This window comes from Bos grunniens, chromosome 6 (genome assembly GCF_055505025.1).
Source record: "Bos grunniens cultivar Pamir isolate PY7600 chromosome 6, Bosgru_T2T1.0, whole genome shotgun sequence".
NCBI lineage: Eukaryota > Metazoa > Chordata > Mammalia > Artiodactyla > Bovidae > Bos > Bos grunniens.
Genome location: NC_141170.1, coordinates 14,519,168 through 14,535,752, shown reverse-complemented (window position 1 = coordinate 14,535,752; position 16,585 = coordinate 14,519,168). Strand labels below are relative to the sequence as shown.

At 51.4% G+C, this 16,585-nt stretch overlaps 1 protein-coding gene across 7 annotated transcripts in view; it reads left to right on the top strand.

Annotated features, from left to right (window-relative positions):
- The window catches only part of JAKMIP1 (janus kinase and microtubule interacting protein 1), a 156,612-nt gene that overhangs the window by 118,482 nt on the left and 21,545 nt on the right, over nucleotides 1-16,585 (top strand). For 6 of the 7 annotated variants that reach the window (XM_086407505.1, XM_086407506.1, XM_086407503.1 and 3 more), the window contains 5 exons: nucleotides 1,278-1,406; nucleotides 2,525-2,653; nucleotides 4,063-4,146; nucleotides 7,082-7,144; nucleotides 9,077-9,484. In XM_086407505.1, coding sequence (XP_086263631.1) covers nucleotides 1,278-1,406; nucleotides 2,525-2,653; nucleotides 4,063-4,146; nucleotides 7,082-7,144; nucleotides 9,077-9,250 — 579 coding nt within the window. In that variant the 3' untranslated portion in view covers nucleotides 9,251-9,484. Of the gene's footprint in view, nucleotides 1-1,277; nucleotides 1,407-2,524; nucleotides 2,654-4,062; nucleotides 4,147-7,081; nucleotides 7,145-9,076; nucleotides 9,485-12,002; nucleotides 12,105-12,838; nucleotides 12,893-13,419; nucleotides 13,486-16,585 lie in introns of those variants that run through there. The other variant, XM_086407510.1, reaches the window with a different exon arrangement.

Here is a 16,585-nt window from a genome sequence, read left to right as displayed (position 1 = left end):
GCTAAACTGTGCAGGGTGACAAAGGAGCTCCCTTCGCCTCACTTCCTGGTTCTGAATTGGTTCCTAATCCTGTTAGTGCACCAGCCACGTTTTTCTGACATCTGGACCCAAGAGCTTGTACACCAGCACTGGCTCTGATGGCAGGAGGTGCCCGAGCATGCGGGGAGCGTCTCTCTGTGTTGATGGGTGGGGAGGGACCCCTGCGAGAGCCTGGTTCAGATTGACGAGTGGGAGCCTGGAGCTTGGCTCCGGATTTAGGTATGGTTCTTTCTTCATGGTCAGGAGCATCCCTGATTTGTAAAATCAAAAACCTTCTCACGGACTATTTGAGGTGGGCGGTGAGGGGGGGAAACCAGTGTTTCTTGGACAAGGGATGTTGATCTGGTGATTGTGGGCTGGTGTCTGTGGTCCCAAGGGACTGAAGCTCTTTGGGGCAGGGACCACACCTGGTTTTGATTGGTTGTGGCCCCCCAGGCCCCACCCAGGGTCTGACCCATAGAAGGCGCTCAGTCAGATGTTCACTTAAGGAATGAATGAATAAGTGAGTGAATGAAGGCCCATCTCTTGTGATATTCGGGGTGAGAGAAGTGCTGGACAGGGTAGCTGGAAGCCCAGCACACAGAGCCTCAAAACTGCCTCTGAATCTGAGTACTGGGTGTATATGGGTCCATTACGCCATTCCTTCTAATTTTATAAGTGTGCTTGTTAAACTAAACTAAAATTGCCTCTTGGGGCACGTCTGGTGAGGACCTGGGCCCCCCGCTCCCCAACTTGCCCAGCCAGTCAGAACCCCAGGTCCACCTGTGGACACTCTGCCCTCTCACCATTCCGTGTCTGACCTACAGCCCGGCATCTCACATGGCCTGCCCCTGCCCTCCCCTCCCCCACTCAGTATAGCAAGGATGCTACTCACCGTGTGTTACCACGCTGGGCACCTTGCTCGGTGACCTCACTTTGTGCTCAGGGGTGAGCTGGGGGTCCTGTGTCCCTCTGATGGAGAAGGGAGCTGGCTCTCAGACAGGCTGTGTGGCTCCCTTGCAAAAGGTCATCAGCACGTGAGCCTGAGCCAGGGTCGGGCCAGCACCCTCTGTGGTCAGCCTCCACCCTCTGACCACCTCTGGCTGCCTCTTTCCCCCTCAGCAGTCACGCACCCCCCACCCCCCTTCTGGGATGCCCCAGTGGCCCTGATGCACAGTGTCTCCCTGCGGATGACAGGGTGGGGGTATCCAGGCAACTCTTGAGTCCCTCTCTCATGCTTTGCAAATTGCCTTTCACAGAAGCATGTTGTGGAGACATTTTTTGGATTTGACGAGGAGTCCGTGGATTCGGAAACACTGTCGGAGACGTCCTGCAACACGGACAGGACGGACAGGGCTCCGGCCACACCCGAGGAGGACTTGGACGACGTAAGCGGGCCTCACCCCTGGGTGCTTGTAAGGGGGTGCCTCCCACCTCACCTGGGCTCTGTAGCCTCGGTCCCTCCCTGTGAGACGAACCTCGCAGGACCTGTGTGGTCACAGCCTGTGGCCAGGGAGGGTGGTCCCCACTTTGACGGGTTCTGAGAATGGCGATGGCGGGGTGCCTGCAGTCTGGAGGGGCCCTTTCCCTTCCCAGCACAGATTTCACACCGGAGACCTGTAGCCACGGCGGTGCCGCTTGCCCTTTGTCATTAAAACTGCTGTGTGGTGGTCTGCCCCTCGCCTCCCCCCAGGCTTGTACACACACACACACACACACACACACACCTGTGTATATAAAGATGGTGTGTCACTGTAGGAGAGGATGCGAGCAGCACAGAAAAGAGCAGACGGAAGCCGACTCCTCTCTCTCACACTTTCCTGACCCTCCGTCTCTGCACATCCACCTTCCTGTCCCCTGCTCCAGAGAGCCTGAGTTACACAGGAGCAAAGAGCAGCCCCTTCCTCCCACCCTGCCCGCTGGGATTCATTCAGGAAACCCCAGTCAAATACGATCTCGTCGGACACACGCTTTTTGATTTGCCTTTTTCACCAAGAATGTGTAACAGGCTTCTTTCAGCACCAGATGCTGTTAGTCATCATCCTCTGTCCCGAGCAGACCCTCGTAGATCCACACGTGCGTCCAGCCTAAGGGCTCCTGATGAGAGGAGTACGGGGCTTCCAGTTTTTCACAACTGCAGCGATGCTCTTTGGGTGGTTGTCTCCTTGGGAGAAATCCCCAGAATGAGACCTGAGGGGTGGGAGGGGTGCCTTTTACAGCCTAGACGCTCGCCGTGCAGTCGGGACTGGCTCACCCTTGTTCCCCTGCACACGATTCAGTGATTCCTGGGGTTCAGGGAGCTCCAGGGTAGATGGCAGAGAAGGGATCTTCTCCCCAGCACTCTCTCCAGAGCCCTCCAGTTAGGTCCTGGCCCGGGCCAGTCTGTTAAGTAAGAGCTGGCAGCGGTCGTGACATCTGCACGTTGTCTTTGCCTGACTTGACCCTGGCACTGCCGTTCACGTCAAGTCACGGGCTTCCTGATGCTTTTCTCTTCCATGACGTGAAGACGACAACCCGAGAAGAGGCTGACCTGAGATTCTGCCAGCTGACCAGGGAGTACCAGGCCCTGCAGCGAGCCTATGCCTTGCTTCAGGAGCAGGTGGGCGGGACACTGGACGCCGAGCGAGAGGCCCGGGTAGGTGCCAGCGGAAGGTGTTGAGGGGTCGGACAGAGGCTGGATGTCCTGTGCATGCCCTTCCCAGCAGCCGGATTCTGTTGAGAGGGGATGGGGGTTGCCTGGCAGCCTCCGCTGTGGTGATGTTCCAGCATTTGGCAAATCCAACGGGAGCTACCTGCCCGTCCTCAGTGCAGGAGCAACATTTGCAGAAGAAATGCTGCTGTCTCAGTGTCCTGTGCCCCTTCCGTTGGCAAGAAGGGTTTCAGAAGTTTGACTCAGTGATGAAATCAGACTCACTGTGAAACAGACATCTCTCTTTCCCGGCTGAGAAACCCCCAAGAATGTTCCTAAGGCACACAGGCAGGGCTGCCCAGTTAAAGCCCACCCAGCGCTCTCTCGGGTCCCTGCTGGCCACCCAGGTCTGGACCATACCAGCCCTCATGGCTGGGCTGACCTCCACCATCTAGTAACGTCCACTCACTGGCCATTAGCCCATCTTCAGGAGTTGCACAGACCAGACTCGGCCAGCCTTTCCCTCTGAAGGCAAGAGGGACCCCTGGGAGTGCTCCTGCTGGGGTGACTTTTCACCCCAGCACACACCCGTTTCATTCCCACAACAGCCCCATGAGGTAAGGGGTGGCAAATGAGGCTGTGGAGGGAAGCTCCTCGGCTACAATAGTGTCAGCCTGTAACCTGTAGGTCAGAGGAAGTACACTGGAGGTGTACGCTGGAGGTGGTTTGGACTGAAGCATGGGTTTCTTATTAAAAAAGCTTCAGCTCCTTGCACCATTCAAAAGTTGAGAGAGTTCACGTAGAAATCCGGGTTCCTGGCTTCTCTTGAAAGCTCAGAGCATCTGGTAGCACCAGTCTTCCCATTCCGTGTAGTCACCTTTGGCTGCAGCTGCTGAGTGGCAGCACCCCCCCTGAGTTGAGACATGTGCCCCTGGTTTGCCACAGTCGCCACCACTCCCTAGTACCCCTCACCCAGTCAGTCTCTCTTATTTATACTACCCGCCTGGTGCTCGGGGTATCTGGTTTTCAGCCCTCGCTGTCGGTGACACCTTTGTCAGGAGATGGGCTGAGCAAGGGAGAAAGTGTGGCTGGCGTTGGTGGTACAGCCACGGCACGGGATCAGGAAGCTGGGCTGGGAGCTGACATGCTGGCCCCTCACTCACCCTCGTGAAGAAGCTGGCCGCTTCTCCAGGCTGCGCTCGTCTCTCAACAGGGGTGGCGCTGACGGCCTGTCAAGGCCTTGCGGTTCTTCCAGGTGTCACACCCGTGGGTGACACAGGAACCAGGCAGGCCAGTCGGCACGTGTGCTCCTAAAAAAAGGACCCGTTTCTCAGGACCGGATGCCACCTTGTCCTTTCCCCTTCTCTGTCATCATCCGGGGGGACCTGCTCACTTCCTGGTCTTTTGCATTTCAGACTCGGGAACAGCTCCAAGCTGATCTGCTGAGGTGTCAGGCCAAAATCGAGGATCTGGAGAAGTTACTGGTTGAGAAGGGCCAGGTGAGCAGAAACGGTCACGTGACCTGTAACTCTTTGCATTTCTATCCCCTTGGTGGTGTCGCTGGGGTCTTGGTGCCCAGGGGGATGGTCTGTTGATCTATATCATTTGCTCTGGAGATGTGAGAGAAAAAAAAAAGAATGTTAGCAGAGTTCAGGCGAGACTATCCCAGCTCATTTGCCTCTTTACCAATTTTTAAAAAATCCATCATGTTCTGAGAGTCTACTTGGCTTTTTCTTTGTTTGTTTGCCAAATGTACAAGAATAGGAGACAACTCCAAACATAAAGTGATCAGCAGAATCTTTTCTGACTTGAATCTGGAAGAAAAGCTGACACTGCCTATGAGGATTCAGTTGTGCAAATGAACTTGCAGCTAGCTCTCAGTGATGGCAGAGGTGGCCGTGGGAGCCGGTCCAAAACTCTCCATGAGGCAGGGGAGCAGTGCAGAACATACACCACAGCCAACAAGCCACAGGCCAGCCCTGCCCCTGACCTGTTACACAGCCCTGGGAAAATTACGTGATCTCTTATGTCTCAGTTTCCTCATCTTTAAAATGGGGCTAATAATAGTACTTAACACATAGGGAATGGGGGAGGAGGGAGACTCAACAGCAGCCTGGGTGGAGTCCAGGGGGAAGATGAGGCTGTTTTCACACTTCTGTCCTCACCTGCCATTGACCTCAGCTTCCCTCTTTCAGGCTGAGCTCACAGGTTGCAACCCGTCCAACCGCAGCCTATGATTAAGTTAACCTCCCATCTGAGGTGCTAGGCCCAGTTTTTGGGTGTGCTCTGCCCCCAGTGCCTGCTAAATAAAGGGGCCAGTCTGGGACAAAGCACATGGCCATTCATTCAGCGAGCACTTTACCAGAGCCCTTGCCCTGTGCTGGGCTCTGTGCTCAGCGTGTGGGATCATGTATCAGTTGGCTATTGCCGCCTAACAAAGCACCCCAAAACTGAGTTGTTTACAAATAACAGAAATTTTGTGTGCTTACAGTTCTATGGATCAGCAGTTTGGGTGGTTCTTCTGCTGGTCTCCCCTGGGGTCACTCTAGAGGCTTCATTTTGCAGCTGATTGGGGATAGATGGCCCCAAATCACCTCAGTGTCCTGTCTGCGCATTAGTGCCAGCTGTTGGCCAGGCTCTCATGGTCTCTCGTCCTCAAGGACGCTGGCTCCTTTAAGTAAAGGTCTTGGAGCAGGAAGAAAGGGAAGCCCCCAAAGCACAAGTATAGGCCATGCCTCTGCCTGCATCCCATTGGTTAATATCCCGTTCACCAAAGAATGCTTCAGCCACACCCAGTGGTGAGTTTGCTCCTTGGGAGGAGCTGCAGAGTCACCTTGCAAAGGGGCAGAGCCATGGGAGGGCCACTGCCAACAACCTCCCACAGGAAAAAAGATGAATGGACCCAGCTCTGGACTCAGCCTCATGAGCCTACACGTGTGTCAATACTGGGAAGACACAGGGTGATACGCGCTGGGTAGAAGGAAGGGAGGGAGGAAGTTCCCTCGTTTATACCTTCATCCATCCCCTGGCATTTACTGAGCATCGGCTGTGTGCTGGGCACCGTGTTAGGTGCTGGAGATGCTGGTATAAAGACAGACTTAGCCCCTCGGCTCATGGAACGTTCCTGGACAGAACTTGTCCAGACAAAGATGTGGTTAGGCAGAGGGTCTCGGATGAGCAGAAGTGTGTTACTGTGATGACACCAGGTCAACGGGCACATCCATGGGGGCGTGGCCCAGACACTTGCCCTCGAGCCTAAGAGAGCAAGCCCTGGAAGGGCTGCCAGGACCAGCTCAGGTGTGCTCCAGGTGCTTTTCTGTCGGTGATAACAGATGTTCAGTTAAGTCACTCAGTTGTGTCCAGCTTTTTGTAACCCCATGGACTGCAGCACGCCAGGCCTCCCTGTCCATCACCAACTCCCAGAACTTGCTCAAACTCATGTCCATTGAGTCAGTGATGCCATCCAACCATCTCATCCTCTGTCTTCCCCTTCTCCTTCTGCCTTCAGTCTTTCACAGCATCAGGGTCTTTCCTAAGGAGTCGGTTCTTCCCATCAGGTGGCCAAAGTATTGGAGCTTCAGCTTCAGCATCAGTCCTTCCAATGAATATTCAGGCTGATCTCCTTTAGGATGGACTGGTTGGATCTCCTTGCTGTCCAAGGGACTCTCAAGAGTCTTCTCCAACATCAGAGTTCAAAAGCATCTGTTCTTTGGTGCTCGACTTTCTTTATGGCCCAACTCTCACATCCATACATGACTACTGGAAAAACCAGTAGCTTTGATACAGATGAGCTCCCTGAAATTTAGGGAACATGAGTGGAGGAGGAATGCACTGCAGACCTGCCAATTCTCTTTTTCAGAATTAAACGTTTAGAGCAGTGGTCCCCAGTCTTTTTGGCACCAGGGACCAAGTTTATGGAAGACAATTTTTACCCTGACCGGGGCGGGGGGTGGTTGGTTTCAGGATGATTCAGCACCTTATATTTATTGTGCTCTCTATTTCTAGTCTGACTCACTAGAAAAGACCCTGATGCTGGGAAAGATTGAAGGTGGGAGGAGAAGGGGACGACAGAGAACGAGATGGTTGGATGGCATCACTGACTCGACGGACATACGTTTGAGTAAGCTCTGGGAGTTGGTGATGGACAGGGAAGCCTGGAGTGCTGCCATAGGGTTGCAAAGAGTCAGACACGACTGAGCGACTGGACTGACTGATTTCTAATCTAAAGCTTCCACTGATCTGACAAGAGGTCTGGTTCCCCGGCCCAGAGGTTGGGGACCCCTGGTTTAGAGGGACAATGAGATCATTCTAACTGCTCTCCTTCTCTCTGGCCTTTTCATAGAAAGGTTCATATGAAGTCACCTTTCCCACTGATGCTTTGTTACTTAGCTGTCTGCTTCAATGAGTATGAACATATTTAGTACTTTTCCTTAGGATTCCAAATGGGTTGAAGAGAAGCAGCTACTCATCAGAACAAACCAAGACTTGCTGGAAAAGGTACGTGGCACCAACACCCTGAGCCCTGCCCCAGCCGATCATGGAGCCCGAGGCCTGCTCCGGCCGCCGGAGTCTCACCCACGCCCGTCCTGAGGGCTCCTACCCACCGGTCCTGTCTCTGTCTTCTGGGTCGGGGCCCGAAGAGCTGGTTTGCAGACGTGGTGAGGCCTGCCAGTCCTCCTTATGCTGGGCTTCCAGGCCACCTCTACCGTTGCCTTGGATTCCAGACCACTCCCCAACCCCCCTACCCCCACCACCTGCTCCCCAGGCAGGGGTCGGTGGGCAGATCCTCGGACAGTCATGGTCCAGTTCATCGACTGGAGCCCGTGGTGCTGGCAGAGCCGAGCCTGTCCTTCCCTTTGTGGTCATGGAACTTGTAGGGAGTCGGCTTGAGTGGTAAATCTAATGCTTTGGGACGAGACCTCAGCTTTATCTTTTTCTTATTTGTGAACAATTCAGTGATTTTTTTTTTTTTTAGTAAATTTACTGAGTTGTGCACCCAGCCCCACCATGCAATTTTTAGAACATTTTCAGCCTCCCTTAAGGATCCCTCTTGCCCCTTTCTAGTCACCCCTGTCTCTCACCCCTCAGCCCCTGGAAACCTGCTTTCTGTCCCAGCAGATTTGCTTGTTCTGCACCTTCTGTCCTGGTGGAAGTGGACTGTGTTAGGCCTTAGCTTCTAAACATCCTCAAATGTCCCAACCGGACAAGCCCAGCCTTGCCTCCTTGGGGGGCGGCGGGGTCCTGTCCCAGCTCTGTGCTGACCTGTCGTGTGGCCGTTCATTGTCCCATGTCCCTCCACAGCATCTGGGGCAATGGGACAGAGCTGGCCACTTCCTGTGGGGCGGCTCCAGGCTTTGGGAGAGATTTCGGATCCCTGGTCCTTCTGGCTAAATTCTGAGAGGCCCGGAAAACTCTTATGCTGTTTCCAGATGTCCCCCTGGGGGAAGTACCACCCCATTAGAGGTGGGGAGGCAGGAGTAAAGGTGACCATGACCCACCAGTGAAAGTGAAAGTCGCTCAGTCGTGTCCGACTCTTTGCAACCCCATGACCATACAGCCCATGGAATTCTCCAGGCCAGAATATTGGAGTGGGTAGCCTTTCCCTTCTCCAGGGGATCGTCCCAACCCAGGGATCAAACCCAGGTCTCCCGCATTGTGGGCAGATTGTTCACCATCTGAGCCATCCGGGTAGCCCAAGAATACTGGAGTGGGTAGCCTATCCCTTCTCCAGCGGATCTTCCCGACCTAGGAATCAAACTGGGGTCTCCTGCTTTGCAGGCGGATTCTTTACCAACTGAACCATCAGGACCTTCATTTCCATGTATTGTCTTGGTCCTCACTGCAGGCCGCCAAGTGGGGGCTGCTGTGTGCCTCCATGTCATCCAAGGAGCTACATAGCTGGCCCAGAGTCTCCCAGTGGGTTTGGGACCCAGGCAGCCGGACTTCCCAGACTTTCAGATCTCCTACTCATAGGAGCCCTCTGGGGAGTCCAGGACACCTTCCTACTGCAACTAGCCAGGCCCTGGGTGGGCTAACTCTGGGAGATCGGGATAGAAGGAATTCAGACAGGCTTGGGGATCATTGTTGCTTCCCCAGGACTGACCTCTAGGAAGGGACTCAACTGCTCTGTGCCTTAGTTTCTCCACCATTTGTGTATTCAGTAAATACCTGGCCCCCATACAGGGCCAAGCTTGGGCTGCAGGGACGAAGCAGGCACAGCCTCTGATCTGGGCCATCCCAGCCCCTGGAGCAGAAAGGGCCCACCGTGCACACCCACTGAGACCCTCCCCTTCCCACCCTACCCCTGATAATGGCCCCTGTGTACCCAGGCCAACATCCCGGGGGTCTGTGATACGGGACACGTTCTCACGGCCCCCGATAAGAAACAGTGCTTCTCCCGCCATTAACCCCCAGGTGTCTCTGGTCTAGATTTACAGGCTGGAAATGGAAGAGAACCAGCTGAAGAATGAAATGCAAGATGCAAAGGATCAGAACGAGCTGTTAGAATTCAGAGTGCTAGAACTCGAAGTAAGAGACTCTATCTGTTGTAAACTCTCAAATGGAGCAGACATTCTCTTTGAGCCCAAACTGAAATTCATGTAAAGTCCCAGATGTTTTTCAAGCATGTGTAAGGGGACCTGTGACACTTGTTTTCTTTTCTTTCTTTCTTTTTCTTTTCTTTTCTTTTTTTTAAATCTGTACATTGAGAATAATTTCACTGCCTTAATATGTTCTGAAGAGAATGCTCACCGAAGTCCTTGGACATGTACCAGAGCTAATCTATTTATTGCCTACGGCTTGTTTTTGCACTTAATAAAATAATTTGTTTTTGCAATATTTTGCCTTTTTTATTTGTGTTTCATTTCCATAACTACTTCTTTCCTGCATGCATAGTCACCTGGTATGCCTTCTGCAAACGCGGACAGAAGCACTGTTGCAATTGATAACACACCTTTTTAAAGTGACCTTGCATGCATGAATCTCACCTTTTGAAAGAGCGGGGTCTGACCTGGCCTGCGGCTGACCTCATAATGTGTTTACTGCTAGTTTGGCCTGTTTTCTCTTTGCCAAGGTAAACACAAGGTAAGTAAACAGGGTAAGAGGAGGTATTTGCAATAGGTAGTTGAGAAAGCTTGTAACATTACTCCAACTCCTTGACGCAGTGAACGCAAACTCGAGCAGTACTGGACTAAATATGTCTGTAACTCAAACTGCAACTCAGGATGATTCCCTTAGCGTGAAGGGAGATTGACTGTTGTCCACAGGTAGAAATCCTGTTGCAAACCTTCAGTGACGTCCCAGATACACAGAGCTGGATCCAGGCTGAGGACATGGATGGTTTTATTGCTTCCAACTGGAGCCCTGCCTCGGATATGTTACTGTATTGCCTTGCTACCACCTGACTTCATAATCCTTTTTCGTTTGTTCGTTTCCATTTCAAACGCATCTACATGTGACACATCGCCTGAGTTTGTGACTGGTTTTCTCTAAGCATCTGTGGTGATACGGCTGTCCTTTCCCTCAGCTGAAGCCTTTGCATGTCCTGAATCCTCGGTAAAAGTGAGCTCCTTGGCTATGTTGGTGTCTCTCAGATTTCGTTTTCTCCTCTCAGCTTCAGTTAAAATTCTGCTTTCTCTAGAACAGGGCTTCCCTATGGCTCAGCTGGTAAAGAATCCACCTGCAATGCGGGAGACCTGGGTTCGATCCCTGGGTTGGGAAGATCCCCTGGAGAAGGGAAAGGCTACCCACTCCAGTATTCTGGCCTGGAGAATTCCATGGAATAGTCCATGGAATAGTCCCTGGAGCCACAAAGAGTCGGACCCGACTGAGCCACTTTCACTTCACCTCACTTCCCCGGGGCATCTCATCCTATACTTTGTTGTGCTAGCATGGACCGTGGCCTGTCTCAGAGCCAGGGCTGGCCGTGTGATTCAGCTCTTGTCTAAACATAAACTGAGTCCTTCGTTCAGGCAGCAGAAGTAGAAGTTAAGAAAGATTATGGTGACTATTTCTACCCCTGTCAGAAAACCTTTCACGGCTCTTTGCTACCCGCCATTTCTCATGAGAATTCCATAAGCATTGATCACTTTACTAGAACTTTCAAGTGTTTCCACCATCCTTTGGAGGAGCCATTAGAAATCAGTTTTCTGACTTTCATTCATATAAAACATGAGCTTTCTTGTGTCAGCTTTTCTATGGAGACCCCCTGTAAGTAAGTATTACAGGTAGAAGAGACATCTATAGACATTGTGAATGTGGTTGTTCGAGTCTAATGAGGGAAATAAGGTTTTCTATCTAAACTGTTTCAAACCAGGTTAGCCAGATTGGGGCTTCGTGGAAATTAATTGAATTAATGGCCCCGCCCTTCCCTTCTCCTTTAGAGGATCTGATTAGGGACCTGCCATCTAGTGCTGCCTTGGCTACATTTCTTAGTTAACGGCTAAAAAGTAACTCTTTGGTTCTGTGGCTCGATTCTGCAGCCGTGGTCCAAAGCAGGCTTACTGACTGTAATTTTGAGGAAATAAAAGCAGTTTGATTTCAAGGTATCATTTGGTGAGGTCTTGGCTGCTGGCTGACCTATCCATTGCTCGGGGTTTAAAGGCGGCTCTGTGTAGGAAACGCAATTGAGACCAGAGTACTGTTTTGCTGCTGTCCTTTGTTTCTGTAAGTAATTGGGCAACTCAGTTCCTTTTTAAAAATCTGTCACTTTACCTATGATTAATGTACTACTTCTGGGGAAATGCTTGCTCTCCTTTTTTAGTAGTTGAGATTTGACTTATCAATCTAAGGCAAGGGTCATTGGAAGGTTAGTGCAGATCAGAAAAAAAATTTGTGAACAAAGTCAGAAGATCGTATTGAAAAAGATACGAAGCCAGGGTCTGGGGTCTGGCCTTGTCACTCAATTGCATGGGACCTCGGAGGGGTCCTGTCTCACAGCCTCCTTCTCTCTGTCCACAAAACGGAAGCATTCACGGCTGCCTCCTGGGGTTATGTGAGGATGAAGTGAGCTAACAATGACTTCTATTGAAATTTCCCACGATTGTTCTTCATCGAGTGTTTAATGATGATTGTGTGACTTCTTGGGCTTTGATCAACAGGTCCACTCAGGACACTCTGCTAACCATTTCTTCCCAGCTGACTAGGTTAAGAAGTAACCCAGTGTCAGCAGGGGATCCGCTGCGGGGCAGACAGGACAGCATCTCTACCATCGACCAGACCGTAGCCTGAGTGCGCACTTACTAGGAACACCTTTGCCAACTGGAATTCCTTGGTTTTTTGCTGAATAACGTGGGAAAATGACAAGTGGTGAAATAATACAATAAAGTTCTGTTTTTAAACCAAATCTTTTCCCCAGGAGAGAGAGCGGAGGTCGCCAGCATTTAACCTCCAAATCACCACCTTTCCCGAGAACAACAGCAGCGCCCTCCAGCTGTTCTGTCGCCAGGAAGGAGTTAAGGTAGCGTGCCCGGGGGGGTGCCCCCACTCTATTATGGCCATGGCCCGCTCGCCCGAATGCCAGGCTCAGCTGGAAAAGGGATTGTGTGCCTGTGCCAGGACTAGAATTGATTTTAATAAGATACCCCCCTGTCGCTCCACTCTGTTTTGAAAGTCAGAGTTTATTACTCCAGCTGGGTCACTAAATTTGTATTCACGTTAAAAAGAGCAGAGGCATGGGATACAGCCTTGAAAGCAAACCCCACCTTGGCCACTTCCTGGCTCTGGCCCAGAGCCTGTCTGACCGTCAGTCTCTTTATCTAGGAGATCTGAGTGGCAACACCCACACCGTGAAAGGGGTGTGACAGTTTTTAAACTAGATAATGAACCTGAAGACTCAGTGAAGTGCTCAGAGCATGCTGAGTGTTCTAGAGACGGGAGCTGGTGGTGGTTCTCACAACCGTTGCCCATGACCCTGGAATCCTGCTAGGCCCGCGGGCACAGAGAGGTCCTTTCGACTTACAGGATCCCATGAGAATTTCTAGAAAGCAGTGTTTGTGCTGGTGTAAAACTCAGCCAATACACGGCAGTTAGCAGCCCTCTCTACTTGAAGGGACCACCAAGAATAACTCTCCGCCCGGCCTAAGAGACAAGGAAGGGAATGGTGTCTTACAAGGAGTGAGGGCTGTGGCCCCAGAGATTGGTGTGGATGGCCTTTGTAGCTCACACAAAATGAACGTTGGACATCTTTTCCAGGATGTGAATATTTCTGACCTTATGAAGAAATTAGATATCCTTGGCGATAACGGGGTAACTATGAGCGATCGGTTTCCGGTTTCGTGTCCTTGTTTTGATTCGGGTGTACTCTGTCGTGGCTTTTGTTTCCGTTTTTGTTTTAATTTCTTCCTGATTTAAGAGATCGACTAAGTACAATGTAAGGCTTTTGTATGGCCGTGTTCCTGCGTGGGTGGCTGGGTCCGCATCCGTGAGAAGTGGGGTTCTGAAGTTAGGTCATCCTGACAGCGTGTGAGTAATGAGGGTTAAAAAGGCCTAAAAATAAATGCCCGGAAAGAAAGTGGAAGCACTCAAGATCTCTGAAATCCCAAAGTGAGACTTTTGCCTTCTTAAAAGACTGGGCTTGAGCGAGGCCCTGTTTCTAAAAGGCTCGGGGTCGCTGTGTGAGGTGTCCCCACCCCCGAAGGGCCGGTCCTCAGACCTGTCACTTCTGTGAGTTGGGGCTGACCCTGGGGAGGCCACTTTCAGAGTCGCGTAGGGCTGACTGTCTGCACGGGATGTGGGAGCAGTGTAAAACGCCCTTGCCCATTTTTGTGTTTTAGAATTTGAGAAATGAAGAACAGGTTGCAATAATCCAGGCTGGAACTGTGCTTGCCCTGTGTGAAAAGGTAGAGCCCAGCGGCATTTCTGTCCATACGCCTTGTCCGAGCTTCCTGGCACCATACAAGAAACTCTACATTGGCGTCTCGCTTTGTTCTGGAAGCATGGTTCTGGTTTCCTGTCTGCGTTTGCATGCGCACGTGCACGCCTGTTTGTTTTCCAGGGGAAAGTCACTCATGCTTATGGTAGAAAGCTTAGAGACGGAGAAAGAAAATCAAAACTTCCCTCGAGGAAACCCGTCTGCGACAGTTGGTTTTATTTCCAGTTTTTTCCCCCCATGCCCCCTTTTTTTTTTAAACAAACAAACAAACAAACTTTGGGTTCATACTTGACTTTAGCTTTTAATCCTGCTTCATAAGCTTTCCCCCATGAGATCGAACGGCCCTGCATCATTCTACCTACAGCCACGCCCTCAGTTAAATATTCTTCTGCTGTTAACATATTAGAGTATTTCTGTATATCATCATGCAGCGATGAGCAAGCATCTTTAATCATAAGTTTCTATCTATGTTTTAAAACACTTCCACAGGATAGATTCTAGAAGTGCGGTCACTGGGCCGATGGGTAAGAGGGTTTTTAAGAGCTTTGACACTGTTCAGTCGTTTCCATAAAAATGGTACCAAGTCGCCTTCTACATGAACGCTACCACTGCCGGTTTCTTGTTCAGCAAGGCATATGTGGCCACTAAGAATTCTGCTGATAGGATAGGCAAAGATCATACGACGTCATTATTTTAATTTTCATTTGTTCAAGTGCTAGTGATAATGAATTTTTTGTGTATTATCCATTTTCTCGTTCCTTGAGAATTGTAATTACGTTCCATTCCGTTTGTTTATCATCCATTCATAGCTTCATTCAATCATGCCTTCATCTATTCACTTATTTAATATGAATTTGGTCATAATAATGGTTTTTCTTACTGACTTCTCTGTGAGGTTTACATGCTAAAGATAATAACTTTTGCCATATTTATTAAAAAAAATACATTCCTGATTTGCCTTTTACATTAATTTAGGGTGTTTTAAGACATCCCAACTTTTCAATGTGGTCTTGTCTGTGGATCTTTTTCTTGTAAACGTGAGTTAAATTTTAAAATGCTATTTTTATAGTGATGAAGTCTTAATGATTTTAATCAGGATTCCTTCCAGAATCTTGGAGGACATTTAAAATGTAAATAGTTTTTTTTTTTTTTTTTTGCCCCTGAGAACCTGTCCAGCCTTCCCTGTGCACAGGGCCCTAAATGTTGGCAACAGACTTACGGCAAAGCCTTGCTGAGGTCACACAGCTGGTAAGTGGCGATGCCCACGTCACTGTCTCAGTCACCCGGCTGAGTCTGCATTCTCAGGTGAGCGGGGGTGAGGAGGACTCACACCTGGCTGGCTGTTGGCCCCTCAGATGCAGGTGATGGTAGGTGACAGGGACATGGAGTGCATTCCGAAAATATCCTCTCAGCAGGAGGGCCAAATGTGACAGTGTAGCCTCCTGGAGGTCATGGAGAGAAGCCGGCAAGCGCTTTCAGTTTATACCATGTTCATTCCAACATGCACTACCCAGCTTGCCTGGAGGATGTGCCCAGGGCTCCCTTCTGGTTCCCCAGGGGCCCCTCCCAGGCTGGCTCTCAGCTCCACACCCGCTAACGGCAGGGGCTGCTGCAGGCCGGCCCCTCCATCTCCCTGATCCCTGAGCCTTGCTGGTGAACATCAGGACTCCAGGACACGGCACTTTTAACTGGGACCAGGCACCGCTGCCAAGCACCTGGGACCAGGCTGGGTACTGAGAGGTGACTGATCCATGTATAAGGATGGTGAGCAAAGAGCAGGCAACACCAGGGACCAGGGTGGGGCTGGAGCAGTGGGCCTGGGGAGGGAGTCTCCCTCTCTTCTACCCCCTCGAGCCTCTTGGAGGGTGGCAGGCTGTCTGGAGTCCCCAGCCCTGCCAAGAACAGCCTCTGCCAGGTACCAAATTCTCCCACCCGGACCCTTCTCAATAAACTCCTCCCCACATGCAGCAAACAGAGGTCTTTATAGACTCACAGCCTTGGCCCTGCCTCTGACCCTTGGGGCTCCTCGACAGTTGTGCAGGGTGAGCGGCATAGATCCCTTGTACACCGTGAACACGGGGCCTGCCTGGCATGCGGCTGCTATCTACTTTGACCCTGTCGCCCACTCCTTGCCCACCTATAGCAGCCCCTGCTGGTCGCTGATCATAGAGTCCCAAGTTGGACGGCCAGCACCATGCTCTGCTTCCTAAATGCAGAGACCTGTGCCAGCCGCCCTTGCCTAGCAGCTCCCCCTGAAATCCCACAGGGGTGGCGGCAGGAGTGATGGTGCCCAGGGTTGGCACACTACTCAGGACTGGTGCTTAGAAGCACCAGCACTGGACTCTGTGCCAGTGAGAGGGGCCCAGCTCCCCATTTGGGACAGTCCGTGGAGACTAGACTTAGAGACAGATGTCCTCTCATTTTCTCAGGGACATTTCTCATTTCCTCTGCTACGTGTCTGTGATTGAAGCCCCAGTGCTTGGGAGGTGCTGTGTCTCCCTCTCAGAGAGAAATGGCGCTGAGAGCGCACAGCCAGAGGAAAAATGGGTCAGTGGGACCCCTGGAAGCACCTACAAGTCAGCCAGGGTGCCCAAGTGTCCTGTTTGCCTGGGATGTGGGATTTCAATGCTGAAACAGGGACAAGCTGGACACCCTGGAGCTGACAGGTGCTGTAGGAAAGCTGGCAGTGGGACCCAGAGCCCCAGTGACATCCTCAGCCAGCCCCCTCAACCAAGTCATACGTCATTTTGAAAATTGCCATTCAATTCTGGTATCTGACCAAACTGAGGTTCACTTCAGTTTTCTCTCTAACAGCACGAAATCCCTTTCATAGCCTGTGAGCAAAGTGCCAGTCAAACTAGTTTGCACGGCCCCAGGCATTCCTAGGGGTGCTGGTGCTAGGTGCTAAGTCACTTCAGTCGTGTCCGACTCTTTGTGACCCCATGGACTGTAGCGCACCAGGCTCCTCTGTCCATGGGATTCTCCTCCCAGTGGCCATTCCTCCTCCAGGGGATCTTCCCAACACAGGGATCAAACCCATATCGCTTATGTCCCCTGCATTGGCAGAT